Genomic DNA, 19,188 nt, shown 5'->3' with positions numbered 1-19,188 from the left:
AACAAATTGTATACTGGTAGTATTAAAATGTTTTTGTTAGTGCCAGTCTTAAGATATCAGTGTGTTAATACAAGGTGCAGGTTTTATTCATTCATAACTGCATGTGACAGCTAGAACCAAACAGCAAACAAATACCATCACCTTTGATTTGGAGAACAGAGATGATGTACAGACTAAGTTGGTGAGATACAATATAATGCAATAGAAGTCAAAAGGGTAAGTTACTGTAAAAATCAAATTGCCCCAACACCAATATAATGTTGATCCCCCATGAGAGGAAGAATTAGCAAGTATGTTACTACAGATGTAATTACATTGCTGGATAGATAATGTAGCCCAAAAGCAGAGAGTTAGCAATCCAGTTGTATAAGAGAATACATCTCCTACTGAAACATACTGCAACAGAGGAATTCCATGGTTAATTATTACTTCTTAAGATGAGGAAGCCAACCCATCACAGCTCATTAAACTTTGATTAGTGCCACCTATTTAGTACTTTAGGAGCAGCTGTGCTGATTCTGCCGCTGTGTGTCAAACTCATGACACAACCTTTTCCTCTGCCGATAACCATTAACGTTTACCGCTCTCAAACTCAAGATAGTGGTCTTGAGTGGAGCTTCAGTTTTGCTACACGAGCTAAGAGCTGTATGTTTCCATTGTAATAGCCTTGACAACACTGACAGTCTCACCTAGTGAGAAACTGAGGAAACTTTGTGGTTTTACCAAGAATAGACATGTTTCAAAAAGCAGACAATAATGGCTCTGCTCAGATAAGTATCCTAATAAGCCATACCAGTGAGTAAGCATGCACAGGCCCTGGAAATAGCACATCTAAAGTGAATACAGCAATTATCGCAGTTACATTTCATACCACAGTCATGACATTGATTAGCGGTCTTTCATCAACCATATTACTATGGCATAAAAAGGACTGTGTACTATGCTTGTTGTGAAAAATACAGCCTTAGGTTTTAAAAAAGACATACTCTCCTGTTCCTCTGTCTGATGGCATTGGTTATATCTTTCCGTTATCTTAAAAAATGATATCCACAATAATGATGGTGAAAAGAAAAAAAAGCCTTGTTGAGTTAAATCTTTCAACCTATAATAATCTCAACTCATCTCTACAATGTGTGATGGCTCGTAAAGGTTGAGTGTGAATGACAAAACAGACAATGACTTCATGTGCAAGAGGGACAAGGCCAGAGAATGAAGAGGTGGTTCTGTAGGAGGAAAAAGATAAGAAAAAAGAGAGAGGGAGAGAGTGACAGAAAGGAGGCAGTAGAGCAATGGAGTGGAAGGAAGAGGCGGGGCGCTGATTGTGAGCAGGAAGACGGTGTGACAGCTGCTAATCAGATTAGCCTCAGCCTTGGCTGTCTAATGAGCATCCTCCTTTGTGACAGTCATCTCACAACGCTGTCAACCATGAACACACGCTCAACAAGATTCTCTATAGCCCCTCTTCTCCACAGCCAGATTAGGGAGGGAATGCATCAAAATGGAACCAAAACAAAAGGGAAAGAGAGAGAGGGAATGAGAGAGACAGAGAGAGAGAGAGAGAAAGCAAGAGGAAAGATGCTGAGGACTCAGTGGGGAAGTTTCATTCATGTGTGAGCGTTGTGGATCACAAAATTCTCCCCTCTAATACTCAAGTATCTCTCCGCCAGAAGGATATGTGTTTCCTCTAGTCCCACACAGTCTTTCTCTGGGCAGATTGTCTGTCTTTCTGTCTCAGTGTCTTTACAACACAAGGCTCCCTCCAAGACTTCAGAGTGATTCAGAGCACAGCTCAACATCTACTCAACTGAAACTGAAGCTGAGCACAGTTAGGATTAATTGCTTGGCGCTCTCTTCAGCTGCACAGAGGAGTCAAATCACATGCAGTCACTGTGGTTGAGAGAATATGGTCTTACACATCACAGGCTAGAGGTTTCTTATTAATAAGAGAGAATATGAGAGAGGGGGGTAGGTGGGAAAAATGAGAAAAAATCAGAGCCTGTGTCATATTGAGGGTAATGACCTGTCTGGACGTCTTCATCATGTCACTATGATAATGATCATAGATACTGGGGCCATTGCATAAGCAATCCACCATGGGCTGACTTCTAACTCTCATTTAATGTAGGAGGCATCAGCCAACCCCTGGTTCACATTCAGTTTCTCTTTGTTATCTCTTTGTGTATTTTATGCAGTATATGCAGTGATGCAGTATATCTTGCACTGCGATCCTAATAAACATATTTCATTTCTCTCTCAACAGGGACCTCCAGGACAGCATGGCCCACGTGGCCCTCAGGGGCCCATTGGCGGAGAGGTACATATGCATTTTGCTTTTTTAATCACAGATTTGGATTTAGATGCGACAATAGCTGTATATGATGGAGACAGTTTCACTTAGGGAGAAGACTCTATACACATACAGGCACTCTAGAGTAAGTAAAAGGAGGATTTCCCTTAGAGGCTGTTCATATGCATCTTCATAACACAACTGTAAATATACCTTTATGTCTCTCTCGAAACATTATTTCTAGCAAAAACATTTCAATGAAATATACACAGACTGCAAAAATCAGTGTCAAATTAGTTGAAACAATAAATGCACCAGCATGGTCTGTTACATTTTGTAATGCTAATAAGGATAATCAGCATTACCAAATATTATAATTGGTTGCCTTATAATGAATAAATGTGCATAATTTTTCATAGCTTCTGTGTATCAGATTTCAGCCTGATATCCTTGCATGACTAAGACACTTCATTGAGGATTGAAAATACTTCGTTCTAGATTTGTTCTTTTTGAGACTCTATCGTTAGGGCTAAATGCATCGATAAATTTGGTATGTTCAAACATACTTAATCTTATTTATCTTCATAATTGTATTTTTGAAATTACACATACCCTTATAGCAGCTTCATGGTTTTGTGAGTCAAGAAAACATGATGGTGAAGCATCTTAGGAATCAAGAACACTCCCCATCCAGGTCCACAGTATTATCTGAAGTTCAAACTGAACAGCAGCTTATCCTCACACACCACAGATGCTTATAATTTCCAGCCCCTCATATCTACATATACTGTCTCTTCATATGAGTTCTTCCAGATCCTGTACTGCATTTGAAACTTGAATTATTAAACAGTATTAGGGTATAATCCCAGTGAGAGAGTTATATTTACTGCTCTATGAATCATTAAGATGTATTAGACTATCATCCCTGAGAGGCAGTTATATTTACCTCTAGTAATGGCCGCCTCTCTACAGCCTCTCATACCGGTCAATTATTCAGCAGTCAGTTGCAGAACGCTGCGTGAGCCACGAGTAGTGCTTCATCACAGGAAGCATGGAAATACAGCAGCGCAGAGAGGGTTGGATCCATAAATGGAGTGATACAAGAATAGCGGGAAAGAGAGAAAATTGGGTGGGATGGCATGTGAGGAAAGTAGCTGACAGCAGGAGCTCAGTGCACGGCTGTACTCAGCTCTCATGTTTGTGCACTCCACCAAAGACATGCTTTTTCCTTTCGTCTCAACAAAGCGCAAACACACTGGCACACATGCATGCACGCTAACATGCAAACAAACAAACTGATTGAGAGGGAAATAGCATCTACTCGACTGTGTGACTCAGATCCATCCACATAGCGAACCTGACACTTGATATTTTTCCATGTGTTGTGATTCTGTTCTAGTTTCAGCCTTCTGTTATCAGAACTGCTGACAGACATACAAGAAATAAATAAATACTGCACCAAGAACTCGATTTTCAAGAATCAAATAAATATTTCAAACTTGGCCTTGTTTTATAATATTTTGCCTCAAACTCTTTTCTCTCTTTCTGCCACAGGGACCACCTGGAATGCCTGGTGGAGTTGGTCAGCCTGGAGTTGTTGGAGAGAAGGTCAGCAATTCCCATCAGCAGCCACACTGCAATGTGCCTGTGCACGTACAGTGAAATGGTTGTGGTTTGTGTGTGTGGGCTTGGGCATCAGTGTGTGTGTGGTGTGTTTCTATTTTACTGAATGTCCCCTCCTTACCAGGGTGAGGACGGAGAGGCTGGAGACCCTGGATCAGTTGGGGAGCCTGGTCTTGCTGTGAGTCATACTACCTCCATCCCTACTCCCTGACTTGCTCAACAGCACTCTTTCTTTGCATTCCCTCTGTGCCCTTTCAATGACTGTCATCTCATTTGCTGGTGTCCTAGGGTGGTAAAGGCGACGTGGGGGAGAAGGGTGACTCTGGCCCTCCCTGGTGCAGCTGGGCCTCCAGGACCCAGAGGAACACCAGGCGAGGATGGACCCAAAGGCAACCTTGTGAGTCTGTCTCTCTGGTTCAGCGACTTTTTCCCTGCTCTGAATGTCGGGCAGTCAGTCTGTTAATGTCACGCATAACATCTGTTTTTGTCCATAGGGCCCTATTGGATTCCCAGGAGATTCAGGACCCCCTGGAGAGCCTGGCGCCAATGTGAGTGTTATTGCTATGATTATTTTATCAATGACTATCATTAATTTACATTTTGCTAACTTCCTTTATATGCCATTTCTTAATTCAGGGAATAGATGGTGGACCAGGGCCTAAGGGGGACAATGGAGAAGCTGGCAAAGCAGTAAGCAGTTTTTTTTTTTTTTTTTTTTTTTAACTGACTGTATAATGACAACAGTAATATTTCTTATATGCTTGGCTGGTCTTTATCCTCTGACATAGTGAAACTCTAAATCTTCATGACTGTGACTGGGCTTCCTTCTCAGTATTTTTTTTTAACTTCAAACTATTTTTATGTTATCTGCAGGGACCCCCAGGAGCCTCTGGAGAGCCAGGTCCACCAGGACCTCCTGGACGGAGGGTGAGCTAAATGCATTGTATAGGTTTGCATGCATGCACATATATTATTGTGTGCTTTTGTCATCATCTTAGCAACATTCTCTTTCTCTACCTCAGGGTCATATAGGCGCTGCAGGAAAAGAAGGGAAACAAGGCATGAAGGGAGCCAAGGTAAGGATGAAGACTCAGTGGTCGTATACTGTAACTGCCTTTCAGCAAAACCCTTCCAATCTATTTTGCACATAATACCTTCCTGTTGGTTGCTCTGTAGGGGACAATAGGAACCACAGGTCCAGTGGGTAAGACAGGCCCAGCGGGACCCCAAGGACAGCCAGGGAGGTCTGGCCCAGAAGGGCTTCGAGGCATCCCAGGTCCCGGGGTTAGTACACATTGATCCCATTTTTAACAAAATGACATCCTTTTTGTGTTTATGTTGTAGTGTCTGAAAGTTCGTATATGTTTTTATCCTGTGGGAAAGTCCAAAGCTTGATTTCTATTTGTCATGTTTAAGTTAAGGGCCATAAACATAAGTATGTAAGTGTTAGGGAGAGGGGCTTTCCTTCCCTCTTCTTTTGTTTCTTGGAATAAGAGGTCATTGAATGAGGTCAGGATGTTTCGCTTAATTATAAAACACATAAACAACTGCCCCATATATACTGATGTTTAGAGCTGTTAGAGAGATCCATATTGGCTCGGATCCTCTCACAGGCTACTGCAGTGCTTGTTTTGATGCTGAGCTTCTTAGTAATAAACTTCAATATACAAGAAAGACAGTGTCAGCAGAGATCTCTTCATCATCCTCACATCAGCACCATTGAATATACCACAATGTTCAATGAATGTTTTGACATACTGTTATCCTTTATCCCTGTGTTTATTTCCCAGGGTGAACAAGGCTTAAATGGGCCACCAGGACAAACTGGACCACCAGGACCAATAGTAAGATCCTTATATTTGCCTGATGATGGAGCCTATCAAATGAGATGGGGGTTTGGGGAGATTAAAAATGATAAATCAGGATTCAAAGCCAGCACAATCAAACCATGTTTTATATACATAGTCTACAGCATTGATGTGATCAACTAATGCATCTGCCATTTTTAACAGGGGCCACCAGGACTCCCAGGATTAAAAGGAGACCCTGGAAGCAAGGGAGACAAAGTGAGCGTTTAGGCTTTAACACCAAGAACACTCTATATCAGTCTACACCCTGGGAAACAATGCTAATGAATCATATCTCTGCCTGCAGGGTCATGGTGGGTTGATCGGTCTAATTGGCCCCCCAGGAGAACCTGGTGAGAAGGGAGACAGAGGCCTGCCAGGAATCCAGGGCATACCAGGGTCTAAAGGAGATGGGGTACATATAGAAGCACCATAATGCATCTGATACATATGCACAGGGAAAAATTCAGTTTAATAACAAGATATAATTGTCCTTATATCTAGGGAGTGGCCGGTCCACCTGGTCCCACTGGCCCCCCAGGACCACCTGGACTTGCAGTAAGTGCCACAGAAGTTACAACAGTAATGTCAAGGAAATTAATATTGCCCTGTTGCTTAAAATCATTTTTGAATGTAGTTGCAGGCTTACAGTTTGTTGCACTGAGAATATCCAGTTTAGCCACTTAATATTTAAAAGTAGGTTATGACAAACTTTAATCACAGGAGGTTAAATGCCTCTTGTGATTAAAGTTTATCATCACAAGTCAGTTAGAAGTGAGGAAGCCTTTTGGATGGAGAGGTGAAACGTACCTCAAGCAAGTCCAGTTGCCTTTGTATAGCACTTAGAAATGTTTGGCAGTACGTTAATTGAGTAATTACACACTTTTCCAAGTTCTATACTTTATGTTTATGTTAATGTTTATGTTTATGTTTGCTTACTTTTTCTCTCCCCTCCATTGTTAGGGTGCATCTGGCGAGAGAGGATCGAAGGGAGACACGGTGAGTCCTGTAATCTGTCTTATTTATACATCACCAGCCCTGTACTCAAGCTTCAGCTTGCTTAGCAGCTGCTGGGAGCAAATGCTGGGGAAGAGAGAAAAAGTGTATTTGTTGGCTTAAATGTACCATGCTTCATAATCATAATGCTCTACTGTGTTCACCACGTGTCTTTGGTACTAAAAGACTACTGTACAGCCACTTTTGCCTTGTGTGTGATTTTTCCATTGGGCCCTTTTAATAGGATTTGGTTCTGGTGTGTGTGATGTTATGAAAACCACTATAGTGTGTCTTGAGAGCCAAGGCTTTGACCACAGAGTGCTGATGCACACAACTGGATAATCCTATAAAGCAGCAGCCATATCTTCCTGGATAAAGCCGGGGTTTAGCCAAGTGGTGTGAGAGGGGCTCCAGGTGAGACATGATTGACACAAAGTTTTGTCCTCCTCTATTCTCCAGGGTATTGTTGGTCCCAGAGGAGATCCAGGCCATGCTGGTCCCCCAGGACCCCCGGTGAGTATGTCCAGTGATCTACATCATGGCCTTCTCAGTGCCAGCTTTATCCCCTTTGTTTCCCTTTCACCTCTTGCTCACCTCTCTGTGCTATCTCCAGGGACCCCCTGCGACAATGGTTGAGCCGCTGCCTATCAGGGAAGGCAGGCGGAAGAGACGGAGGCACTCTGATCGGGCAGGAGGAGCAGCCTCAGCCAGAGAGGATGTGGATCTGGACATGGAGGAGTTCCTCCAGGGAGATCAGCCTCTGGAGGACGCTGAGGGAATGGAAGAAGTCTTTGCTACCCTCTCTTCCATGAAAAACGAAGTGGAGCTGATGAGGAGGCCCTTGGGAACCTTTGAGAGCCCGGCCCGGACCTGCAAGGAGCTCATGATGGTTCAACCTGACTACAAAGACGGTTAGCAAAGACACTGCTTGATGCCTTGATGCCACCAATCCTTCACCACCTCAACAGTTTTATCCAAGAAACACTAGTCAAGGAAAAACTGCACATGTCACATGTGCACACATTGTTTAGCATACAAATTATCAAAATGCTGTTTGTCATTCTGCCAGCTGTATGTTATCATCTTGTTATTCTAGATGTGTTATACTAACCACTGCTGCTCGATTGATTGATGTCCTTTTATGTCCACTTTGTAGGAGACTACTGGATAGATCCTAACCAGGGCTGTCACAGAGACTCTATCAAGGTCTACTGTAACTTTACAGCTGATGGAGAGACCTGTCTCTACCCTGACAAGAGGATTGAGATGGTAAGTCCCCAGTGTCTCGCTGTCAGCCTTTACAAAGCTGACCTCGTCATATTACATCAGAGCACAAATAACTCGCTATATCCCTTGAGCCTAAAATTGTACTCAACACCCTCCCTCTCTCACTCTACGTGTTTAGGTGAAATTAGCAGCATGGAACAAAGAGAAGCCAGGAAGCTGGTACAGCCAATATAGGAAAGGCAAGCAGGTAAAAAACAATCATCAAACCTCACCTCCTACTTTTAATTTCAGTTGCTCCAAATGCAGAAGTCTTTTTCAGCTAAATTACTCATCCTAATTGAGGGTGAATTTCATGCATACGATTGACACAAATGGGCATGCATGTGTGTGTGTATCCACCTGTGTGCACATGACTGCATGTGAACTTGTGTTTATTTGTATATTTGCTCACTGATAATCACAGAGCTGCCAGCACAACTGCAGTTCACCAAATTTCTCACACAGAAATAGTTTTTTTTTTTTACTTTCCTTAATTTCCTTACTCTCTACTTTACTTTCTCTGTCTGTTCTGATTCTGAAGAGATGTTGCTATAACCATTTCAATGTTCCTTGCAAAAATTCTTTATAAACAGAGATCTGTAATTCTTACAGCGGAAATAAAATTTGAACCCATTTGTTTCCGATACAGATTATAGGCTCAGACATGTTTTTATATGGCTCTATCTCTTTGAGAGAAAACCTTCCTTTGTGTGTTTTTTCTCTTTCAGTGAGATCCTGTGTCGTTTAAGGGTACTGCTGCAATAAAGGTGTACCTGTGTAGCACTCTAATGTCTGTGTATTTGTGTCATCCAGTTCTCCTACAATGACAGGGATGGGAACCCTGTGCATGTAGTTCAGCTGACCTTCCTGAAACTACTGAGTGCCACGGCCACGCAGAGCTTCACCTACACCTGCCAGAACTCGGCAGGCTGGTTTGACAGCACCTCCCGCTCCTACCAGCATGCCCTCCGCCTCAGAGGCAGCAATGACGAAGAGCTGACACAAGCCAAAAGCCCCTTCATTAATGTGGTGCATGATGGATGCCAGGTCAGTGCTGGGACATGCCAGGGACAGGGAGTAGCTGGACAAGTAGGAATTAGCCTTAATGAAACTAATGTGTTTATCAATTGCATTGTTCTTGTCAGCTGCTACTTTATTATGGGTAGTCATCAAATCACTGACTTGAATAGGGATTTAAGCCAGAGTGGAGAGAGCTAGTTAGCTGCATTAAGCTGAGCAAATTCTAATGGCTGGCTTTTTTTTTCTCTTTCAGTTCCGCAAAGGTCAGGAAAGGACTGTTCTAGAAATTGACTCCCCCTCGGCAGAGCTGCTCCCTATTATAGATGTGGCTCCAGCCGACTTTGGCAACAGCAACCAGAAGTTTGGTTTCCAAGTTGGACGAGTCTGCTTCAATGGTTAAAATCTTGCCAGCAACAAACAAAAAAAAGACCTGCACAGCAAGTTTTCAGTGAAAGAAACTGGACTTTTACCGCTGCCCCAAGCAATATTTATTACATTATGTTCCTGTATGTGGTGGGTTTGTGGTACATTATTTAAGACTCTTCAACAGCCAATGAAATAGGTTCTATGGCTTTACAACAATAAGAAGAAAAGGAGGACATGCAACTGTGGGCACAAAGCACATTTACCAAAGGGAAATATTCCAGTTAGATATATTTAATTTTAAATGTCTTTCTTTTTGTTTTTGCTCACTGTTTGAGTGTGGTCTAATTGATCCTCAAGAATTACAAGGACTGCACCGCTTGACAAATGACCACTTATAAATGAGACGGATCTGTCCGATCGTGGAAAGGAACAGTCTGTCATTCTGTGGTATGGGTCAGTTAAGGTGGGACTTCTCAGATCATGGATGAACTAGTTGCTACCTAATGTTTGACAGAGACTGAGACTGAATAAATCAGAGACGTCATCATACTCATTTGCATGCTCAGATTTCACTATAATGACAATTGCATAGCAGTTGTGAACTAGCCTAGCATATTAATTCCACACAAGCACCATAATTAATTTCCCGTGTGCAGGAATGATAAATTGTCCTTTTTACCCTTCAACTGCAGTTTGCTCAGTGAATTACCTTGATTAGTATTCAATAGGTGTAGCTAGTTACTGAACCAACACTTACTTGAATGGATAAGGTTGTTTCCTTTATTGGACTGCTTCCCTTCATGGGCTTGATAATAAGCTTTTTGAGCCCTCCATGTTTCCACATACTGCAGTACTGTATATGTCAGACTAACATCCTTTCTACTGTGGTGTGTACTTGCTATGACATTGCTCAGCAGCTTGGTTGGGGTTTATTTCAGGGCGAGAACTGAGAGCATGCTGATTAAAACGTTCTCTAGTCTTAACTGTAGTCCTTTATACCAAGAGACATTTCACGCATCTCTTGAAAGCATTTTTATAATTGCTGACCTAAACTGTTTTCACTTTTCTGCCCTGCTCAGAGGTTTTTGTTTCTCTGTTTTGTTCATTTGTTGAAAACTGAACAGAATATGTTGCTCTTCACTTGACATGATTTGCTCTTCAGTGGTGCTAAAGATGATTCTGTTATTTTTTGTGTCACTGTGTTTGTGTGTCTCTGTGGGCAGGATTACAGGACTAGAGGGGGAGAGGGGGTTATTGCTCTTTCAGTAGCATGAAAAAACACCCTCCGAAGCTGGAGACCAGTCTGCTGTGTTTTTTGCACATCTTCTGGCTGATTGTGCCAATTTCACATGGCCAGTGAAAGGAGGTTAGGGACAGTTCAGGGCAATGTGGTTGACTGCTTTAAAGGGAAAATCCACTCTTAAACCGGATTTACACTGTGCTCTTACAGTGATTTTGAATAGTAAATCTAGCATCTACATACACAGACAAAACTAGAAATTACATCAAGAGTTTAGTTACAGTAATACTGTCATTATGTAAGATTTAGAGAAGTCGATCTAGATTGCAGATGCAGATTTTCTTCTTAGATTGTTTTTTATTGTAGAGTTATCAATCAGAAATTATCCTCACATCCCATGGTTGCATTTACAGTGTCACAACCACTATTCCATTATTCACTGTCTGTGGAGCACCCACATGATTTGTTTTTACATGATATGGTTACTACAGTCTGTCTCTGTATTTTGGCTTAAATAGAGTCTTCAAATGACCAAATAGAGCGGTGAAATACTACAGAAATGACATATGTATGTGAATTCCATTTTACGGTTGATTTTCCCTCTAGCAAATGAAATTTCTTAATGCTCTGCTTGCCTCCTCCAACTCAAACAGTAGACTGTGTATCCAGCATGTGTAATTTTGCAATTCACTCCCACTGTTCTATTTGTTTCATAGCATTTGAACATTCCAGTAATTAACTCCTCTCCTCCAGTCCCATCCTGCACTGCCCCTCCTGTGTATAGTGTTTGTTGTACTAATTTTATATACTGTACAGTTATTCTGAGGACTTTATGAGCAATAACCTGTTGCCTGAATGAAAAACAAATGTATTTGTTAAAAATCGATGTGCAAATAAAGAATAAAGAATTTCCTTCCGTTTTCTTTTTCCTCTCCAGACCATACAGGTGGGTTAGAACAATATCAATGAGGGCATGTGGCCGTCTGCTACGTCCAGTCAGAGTTTAATAGACAAACAAGACTCTTTATTACCAACTGGTTCTGCAACACTCACTCGACAAGCTTGCAATCAGCGTCCCCACACAAGTCGATGTTATCAACTCTGATTTGCTCCCCAGTTCATTTGTTTCAATTAGCCCTGTTTCAGTCCTCAAGAGGGAAGGAAAAGATGGAAGGATGGATGGTGAGAACAGGAGAAGAGGTCAGTAATGAAATGGATGAAGATAAGAAGCAGCTGGGGAGATTTGGTCTGTTTGGTGATTGTGCTGATTGATATTTATATGTGAAACAGACAGAAAGAAACAGCAAATGTCCCAGTGACTATTTTTAACCACTATTTCATCATACCCTTATTCATGGGCTTTCTCTCTGTGTCTCTGTCTGCCTATTTATTTCTTGTGGCCACCACAAACACACACGCAATGATTGTTTTTTTTATGGTCATGCGCATACACAACTCTCACACATACAAAGGCATACACACACTCTCTAAAGCCTATTCTCTTGCACACATTAAAGTACAAGGCACTCATCCCCTTTGGGGCCCATTGTTCAAGGTTAGCATCAATGGCAGAATAAAGGTTACCATGTTATTTTTTTCTCCTTTCTGTTCTCTTCCACTCAATTGAATTTTAACCACACTAAGCTCTTGACCAGGAAAGGTCATCTGTTGCCACTACCTCAGAATAATGATCAAGCAGAAGAGCAGTGTGACTGTCAATATGGTATTTCCACAGTACTGTGCCCTTTTTCCTCGCTTACATTCCACCCTCTACTGCCCACCGTTCCTGTGACATTGTGTTACCTCAGTTTTGTTTTTCTTCTGCTGAGAGCTGAACCTCAGTCAGATAGCATCACTGTAGTGCTGCAACTGCAACTATCATCCCTGCTGAGAACTGAACATCTTTAAGCTAGACTAATATACTAGAATAAACCCTCAGAATTGAGTTGTCAAACACAAGAATCATTTGGAAACCATTGTTACACACTCTCCACTCCACAGAGATAAACCAGCTTGAGCAAAGCAATGAGAAGAGCTCTTCATCCAGCTGATCCTGGAGCTCAGCTCTGTGAAGTCTGTGGAAATCCCACAGAATTGCACCTCCCACAAGAGGAAACTTGTATTTAATGCTACAAATACAGACATTCAGCATACATATAATAATGCTGAAATGTGTGGATGAATGATATTTTCTAGAATATTTGCATTAGCACCCATGAAACAAGATAATTCATTTCATTTTATGAAAAAAATCTGTATAAAATTTAATGCCAGTGAAACTTGAATAAGTCAAATTTGTATCAGAACAAAGTATTGATTGGGAGCATGCTCTCTTGAAGATACAACCCCTGAGGTGGTCTGTCTTTTAATACAACCTGAACAGGATTGTTGTAATATCTTTGTAGTATCTTTTTTGCTGTATCTTAGAGGGTGACACACACTGGACATTATCTGTGTTAGATACAGAGCATCTACCATCATCTTGTAACCTTCGCTATACAGATTTGAAAATGTTAGGTGTTTGAGCTAAGCATTTTGGCCAGCTCTACATTGCTTTTCACTGCTATTCCATCAAGGATTTGAGCAGAGCTGTGGGTCTATAGTTTACAATTGATGAGTTACTTGGAGGCCCAGGAGTATATAACCCAGAGGCAGTGAGATCCATAGCTGATGCATATTGGAAACAAGATTGTCTCTCTTATTCCATCTTTCTTCTCTCTTATCTCTCTCTCTCTCTCTGGCTCTTCTAACATCTCTGTCTCATTATTCTGGAGTTGTAAATGTTAGAGATTTTTCTTTGTTGTTTGTTGGACTGTCTAGTCTCCCTCCTATACTGTCTCTGTCTAGTTTTCCCTGCCCTCAGCTCCTCTCCTGTGACACTGATTCTAACTAAGCTGAACGTGTCACAAACTCACAGTGAGAAATGAACAAATTAAACAGACGTTCAGATTAATGAGAGAGAGTCAGCGGGAATATCAACATTTCCGGGTGAGCAGGGACATTCCCTTGGTCTCAACACATCCACCCAAATCCGGATGTTGTGTCACAGCAGATAACTGCAGAAATTATTTTCCACGCCACTGATGTGTGCATGGGTTGTGCATGCTGCTCTCAGTTTAGCATCTTGTACTGTACAAGTGGTGGGGAATAACTTGGATCATCTCTAGCTTGTGCCAAATGTGCTCCTTGAAGCATAGGCCCCCGTATTCATGTTTGTGTGGGTATGTGAGATCATGAGCATTTGTGGCTGAGCAGGGGTGCTCTTATTAGTGTGCATGCAAGCGCCTTTCCTGCCAGGTCCCATCCACAGCTCCTTTATCTCAAGAGGGGTGGAGGGAATCATTTCCGCAGATGCCTTTTCTATCAAAAGCGCTTATCGACAAAGCTAACATTAGTAAAGCAGTTTGAAAAAATGACTTGAAGGCGAGGTGAGGGCAATAGAAATCCCTGGGTGAGTGGACAAAGAGCTTGATGATGGTTTGGAAGCCTAAGGCCCTGTGTGTCTGAGAGAGTGTCAGATGATTATCTAGCAGACAGAGAGCCTAGACTCAAACACACAGCTTGACAACACCCCCGCCGCCTCCAACACACATACACACACATGCATCCTACTCCTAATTTGCCGTCTGCTGCAGCTCTCAGAATCTATGGCCATAACCACTACTACCATGCCATCCTCACTTAACTTAGTCTTCAGTAAAAGGAGGACTGAGTTGTCTGCAAGCTCCCCACAGACAGCCAAAGTAATCAGTGGTGTCTTATTTACCAGAGTGGGGGAGGGACGTGGTGAGCAATAGAATGATGAGGAAAATGAAAGGGCAGGAAGAGAGAGAAAGAGAGCGATGGTTTTTCACTAGACAGGCCTGTGTTGTATGAATCACTCAGGCCAATTTAAACATGCACAGCTGTTCATAAATCCAAGGCAGACAGTGTTAATGAACAAACTTAGCCCTGATCAGGAAAACAGGAGGAGTAGTCACAGGAGACCTGCGTTCGACTTCGACGTGTCATGTGTAAGTGAGTATCTATGTGTGTTTCTGATTTGTTAGTGAGCAAGAGTAAGTGAGGGAGTGAGCGTGCGAGAGAGTGGTAACTGCATGACCCCATCGCTCAATAGAGATGATTTTTTCCCATAAATCAGACAAGGCAGCGAGGGAAAGAGCGTGCGAGAGACAGAGACTGAGTGATTCAGCTGTGGGAGTACACTGGCTCAGACCTCAGCTGAAAAGCGAGGGAAACTAATCGTTTCCATTCACCTCTATGAGTCTGGCTGCTCTCGTCTGCATCCTGAATGTAAAGAAATCCCCCCAATAGCCCCCCCCCCCCCCCCCCCCCCCCCAACCCCAACCCCTCTCCTCCACCTCTCACTCCTTCACCTCCTCCACCCATTTTCCTTCACTCTCCCACCCCTTTCTTCTCCCTTTCCCTCTTTCGCTCTCTCTGAGTGATCAATGCACCCTGTCCTGTATCGGCTCCTGTAGCAGCACTGACACATTTGTTATTCTATCAGAGAGAATCAGGCATGGCAGCATTTCATGGGCACCTGGACACTTTTCATAAATCTTGCAAGGCAGAGGTGAACTGCAGTGGAAGCTGAGCTCACTCTGTGACAAACCAGGAAAGAATTTGTACTCAAAAGCCTCATTTAGAGAAAAGAGAGAGATAGACAAAATAGCTTGTTTGAGGTGTGGGGGTGCAGAAACTTGAATAATGCTTAGAGCCAGCAACTGTTTTTTTCTACACTTACACATAATTGCCACTGCTGTGAAATCTCTCTGTACTTATACCAGCAAAACAGATCAGGTCTAGCAATCAATACACTCGCTGAGGGGGTAAAGTGCATCCTTTTCTCTCTACTTGTCGGTGCAACTGGTAACATTTGAATTATGCTTTCATGTGTTTCACAGTAATGAGTACAATTGGGCTTGACTCTGCTTCTCTTCAATAATTCAGACCCAACCTGAGACATGAAGCAATATTCTGAATCTGCAATTGGGAATTATTCTCTCAGTCGCTCGTTTTTCTACGTCCGTCTTTCTCGCAAACTCTTTCAACCTAGTTTTCTTCTTTTTTTCCCATACTGTACACAATCACACGCTGCAGCTAAAAAGACCCGTGCCCTCCCTTTATCTGTCTCACACTTACACATGCAGTGCACACTCACAGTTTGTGACACAAAAGTGTACTGCTGGCTTTGACTTGGTTGAATTTCCTGGCTCAGAAGTAATCAGAGAGAGTTGGGAGTGCTGTATAACTAATAATCATCAGTACTGCTCTTGCATAATGAATGATATTCTTTTCTTTTTTTTTGACACAAGCAGTACCTGTTAGAACGATAATTTCACAATCAACAGAACGCACTGAGTTTAAGAACGTTGCAACTATCTGCCAATGCCTGCTCTAAAATTCAGAATCTCAAATAAAAACCCAGGTTCTTAAATAGTGTATTCTACCAAGACAGTAGTGCCAGTCTTTGTTCCTGATAAGCCCTGGCCTGTTTTTCTGTGGTTATAGTAGACAAGTAGAAAGGCAGAAAAAGCAGGCCAGTGTTAACATACAGCCCACTATCATTAAGGTAAGTCTTTGTGCTGGTGTTTCATTTTCTTTGGCTGTCCCACATACCGTGCAGCACAAACAGAGGTCTTTAGTTAAACCCCTGGTTCCCCAACCCTTTCTGCTAAGATACATCAAACAGTCATTTCTAGTCAAGTCTCATATGTGTGCCTGTTTCAGCATCAGATGAAAACTACAGTGATGTGACTGACTGCTTTGCTGCCTGAATAAACCAGAACCTACTCTATTTAAACCACAACGCTACAATGTGAATTCAATTGAAGGTGCAGGCTCCACTGATGCTCTGTGCACTTTTCTTATCTTTACACACGTGTACCAGTATTACAGTCATGTTGTAGAACGAATGTATGCTTATGTTAGAGAGACTGTGTGTTGATATGTGCGCCTACGCTGCTGCAGAACTAATGAGAGACTAGGGGTTTCAGGGTTTCAGGTGCTGGTGCTTTGAGAGAGAAGGTGAGTGACAGGGCTCATGAATAGTGATGGCCGACAGCTGCTCATTAACCAAGAGACTGTCTGTCAGCCAGCAGACTGGAACAGCAGCCCTTCCCCTATGTGTACATACACACTCGCACATAAACACACACCAGCACGAAAACACATACACACGCACACACACAAGCCTGTGCAGATGTGCCCACAACCACACGGACGCAGATATATACACACACATACGCCCACACATAGAGTACATATCCCCTTCATCTGGGTCCCCTGTGTCTGCTGTGGAGCGGAGGCCAATCCCGCCTTTCCCCCCGCTGACAGCATGAGCGCAGTGTGCCTATTACCTTTGTGCTCACACTGCTCCCACCGGGGCAAGACCCTCAGTGAATATGGAAACACCTGCCAGATGTAAATTCTGAATGAGGCCGAGAGCGCAAGAGGCACAAAAGATTAAGGCTGAGGCAGTACCCACAGAGGAAGTGATATTCACTTTTTTAAGTGCTTTCAAGCTATTGTGTTGAAGAAATTTCTGCCACCTTTTTGTCTGCCTCACTTTCATTTTGACAACCTTGAAAGAAAGCTAAAACTCTAACACAAGGTGACCTAGAAACTGTATGTATGTGTGTGTTTCATTACTTCTATAATTGTGTCACAGTTGAATAAATTGCATATAGAGATAGTTACAAAATGTCAGCAAACCAGCAGGTAGTTATGAGAATATCATAGTGTGAATAGTGGTCCCTGAAATCAAGCTAGGAATATGGTCGGTCAGGCTACACTGTGAACAGTACTGCAGGCTTATTTAAGAGGACAATATGAGCCTGATGTGACACATTGAAATGTGAATAACAGTGACAGCACCTGACTATTGAAGACTATCTGCTGTCTTGTGTTGTTTTTTCTATTTCAGAATCAAAATCTACCAACACATTTAAAGAAAAATAAATCATGAAAAAACATCATCAAAATGAAATGTGTTTTCAATCCTTTTCCTACCAGATTCAGGTAGCTCTGTTGGTGGTAAAAAAAAAAATAAAAAAAATAAAAGTGAACCCAGTACTCAGTGTTGTGTCTCTATTAGTTGCACAGGGAGAGTGTGAAGGGTGTCACTGCATTTCAAGTGCAATCTATCGATGGATTTGACAGAATCTTGGTCGCCGAATGACAAATGACAAATAGCAGAATAACATATACATATAACACTAAATTTTCTCTTTTTTCAAATACCTGGAATGCATACCTGCAATCAAAGATAAGCAAAGCATCCCTGAGACCTCTCCATTGCAAGAATACAGAAATACTTTCCACCTCCTGCACACACCCACCTTATTTATCAAATGCGACATATGAAAGCTTAAATCTGTAGCTTTCTCTAATCATTGCCCTCTGCAGCTGTGAGGGGTTCTACAGTGAAGATGACAGAGTTTTAGGATGTGTTGAAGTCTGTTGTTTACTTAACTCAGCCATTGCACAACTTTGTGTAATATAGGGCTTATGTTTGAAGCTTGACTGAGCTGACGCGTGATGCGTGAAAATACACAGACGGAGTGAAATGCGTTGATTTCACTGTGCTGGTTCCAATTTGAACTTACTTTATTGGCATTGTCAACCAAGACAGTTGCAACATTAAAAGCATGAAGGGCTACCTGTCTCAGTAGCAAAGTGGAGAGAGCATCTCCACTTTACAGCCACTGGTTAACCTGCCAGTTTGTGTTTTACGAATGTGTACCACACACAGATCAACATTACCTGCTACCAGTTTTAAAAGAAAGCCTGTCTATATGTGCTTAAATTAGCACTAAGCAACATTTACTATATTAACACTGAATTAAAGGATGCACAGCAATGTGAAAGGGCTACTAGTGCTGCTGATACTTCTGACAATTCAGTCAAGGAATCAAAGAAAACACAACAAGTAAATGTCGAGACCCATATATTTTTCAGGTCTCAAATGCCCTAAGAGAGCCTCAGTGGAATACCCATGTTGCTCTCTTTCTTTTGGACGTCTGTGCTCCAGAGTAAGTCACAACAGGACATGTACTGGACTCAAATGCTTACAAAGGACTTGGCAGTTAGGCTTAACAGGCAGTTAATTTAGAACAATGATCAGTCTTTTTAAAGGTCAGCAGGCAGGCAAGTAGAGCAAATAAGCCGGAAGGGCTGAGTCAGGAAGGCAGGAAACAACGGATGAGCTGCTGGTCATGGGAGTGTCTCAGACAGGTAGCAGGCACAAATATAACACAGATTATCTGGCAGAGAAAACTTGTGAACTAAAATCATTTTAACTCAGCCAGGCAATATTTTTCTTATCATGTTAATTAACCAAAAGATATTCTCTCATTTTTTGTTTTAATGATGGGGGTGGAGCACTGTCTAACACATTATTCCAAAATCTCCCATAGGTGTTCAGTAGGGTTGAGATTTGGAGACTGTGAAGGCCATTAGCAAATGGTTTATGAAGCGTTAGTGCTTTCAAGCTAACTGCATTGAATGTGTTCACTTGGGACACGTAGAAATACCACAAT

The 19,188-nt window shown here is 42.2% G+C and overlaps 1 protein-coding gene across 1 annotated transcript in view; it reads left to right on the top strand.

Moving 5' to 3' along the window:
* Window positions 1–11,557, top strand: part of col5a3a (collagen, type V, alpha 3a) — a 47,099-nt gene extending 35,542 nt beyond the window's left edge. The window contains 21 exon segments of the mRNA XM_018705093.2: window positions 2,261–2,314; window positions 3,842–3,895; window positions 4,035–4,088; window positions 4,199–4,240; window positions 4,242–4,307; window positions 4,405–4,458; window positions 4,547–4,600; window positions 4,784–4,837; window positions 4,933–4,986; window positions 5,087–5,194; window positions 5,701–5,754; window positions 5,923–5,976; window positions 6,065–6,172; window positions 6,262–6,315; window positions 6,721–6,756; window positions 7,213–7,266; window positions 7,367–7,664; window positions 7,910–8,022; window positions 8,159–8,227; window positions 8,833–9,066; window positions 9,293–11,557. Of these exon segments, the coding sequence (XP_018560609.1) occupies window positions 2,261–2,314; window positions 3,842–3,895; window positions 4,035–4,088; window positions 4,199–4,240; window positions 4,242–4,307; window positions 4,405–4,458; window positions 4,547–4,600; window positions 4,784–4,837; window positions 4,933–4,986; window positions 5,087–5,194; window positions 5,701–5,754; window positions 5,923–5,976; window positions 6,065–6,172; window positions 6,262–6,315; window positions 6,721–6,756; window positions 7,213–7,266; window positions 7,367–7,664; window positions 7,910–8,022; window positions 8,159–8,227; window positions 8,833–9,066; window positions 9,293–9,439 (1,815 nt within the window). The 3' untranslated portion in view covers window positions 9,440–11,557.
* The last annotated feature ends 7,631 nt before the right edge of the window (window positions 11,558–19,188 follow it).

The sequence above is a fragment of the Lates calcarifer genome, linkage group LG11 (genome assembly GCF_001640805.2).
Source record: "Lates calcarifer isolate ASB-BC8 linkage group LG11, TLL_Latcal_v3, whole genome shotgun sequence".
Lineage (NCBI taxonomy): Eukaryota > Metazoa > Chordata > Actinopteri > Centropomidae > Lates > Lates calcarifer.
The sequence above is the reverse complement of the archived record's forward strand: the minus strand, read 5'-3'. Positions and strand labels throughout refer to the sequence as shown.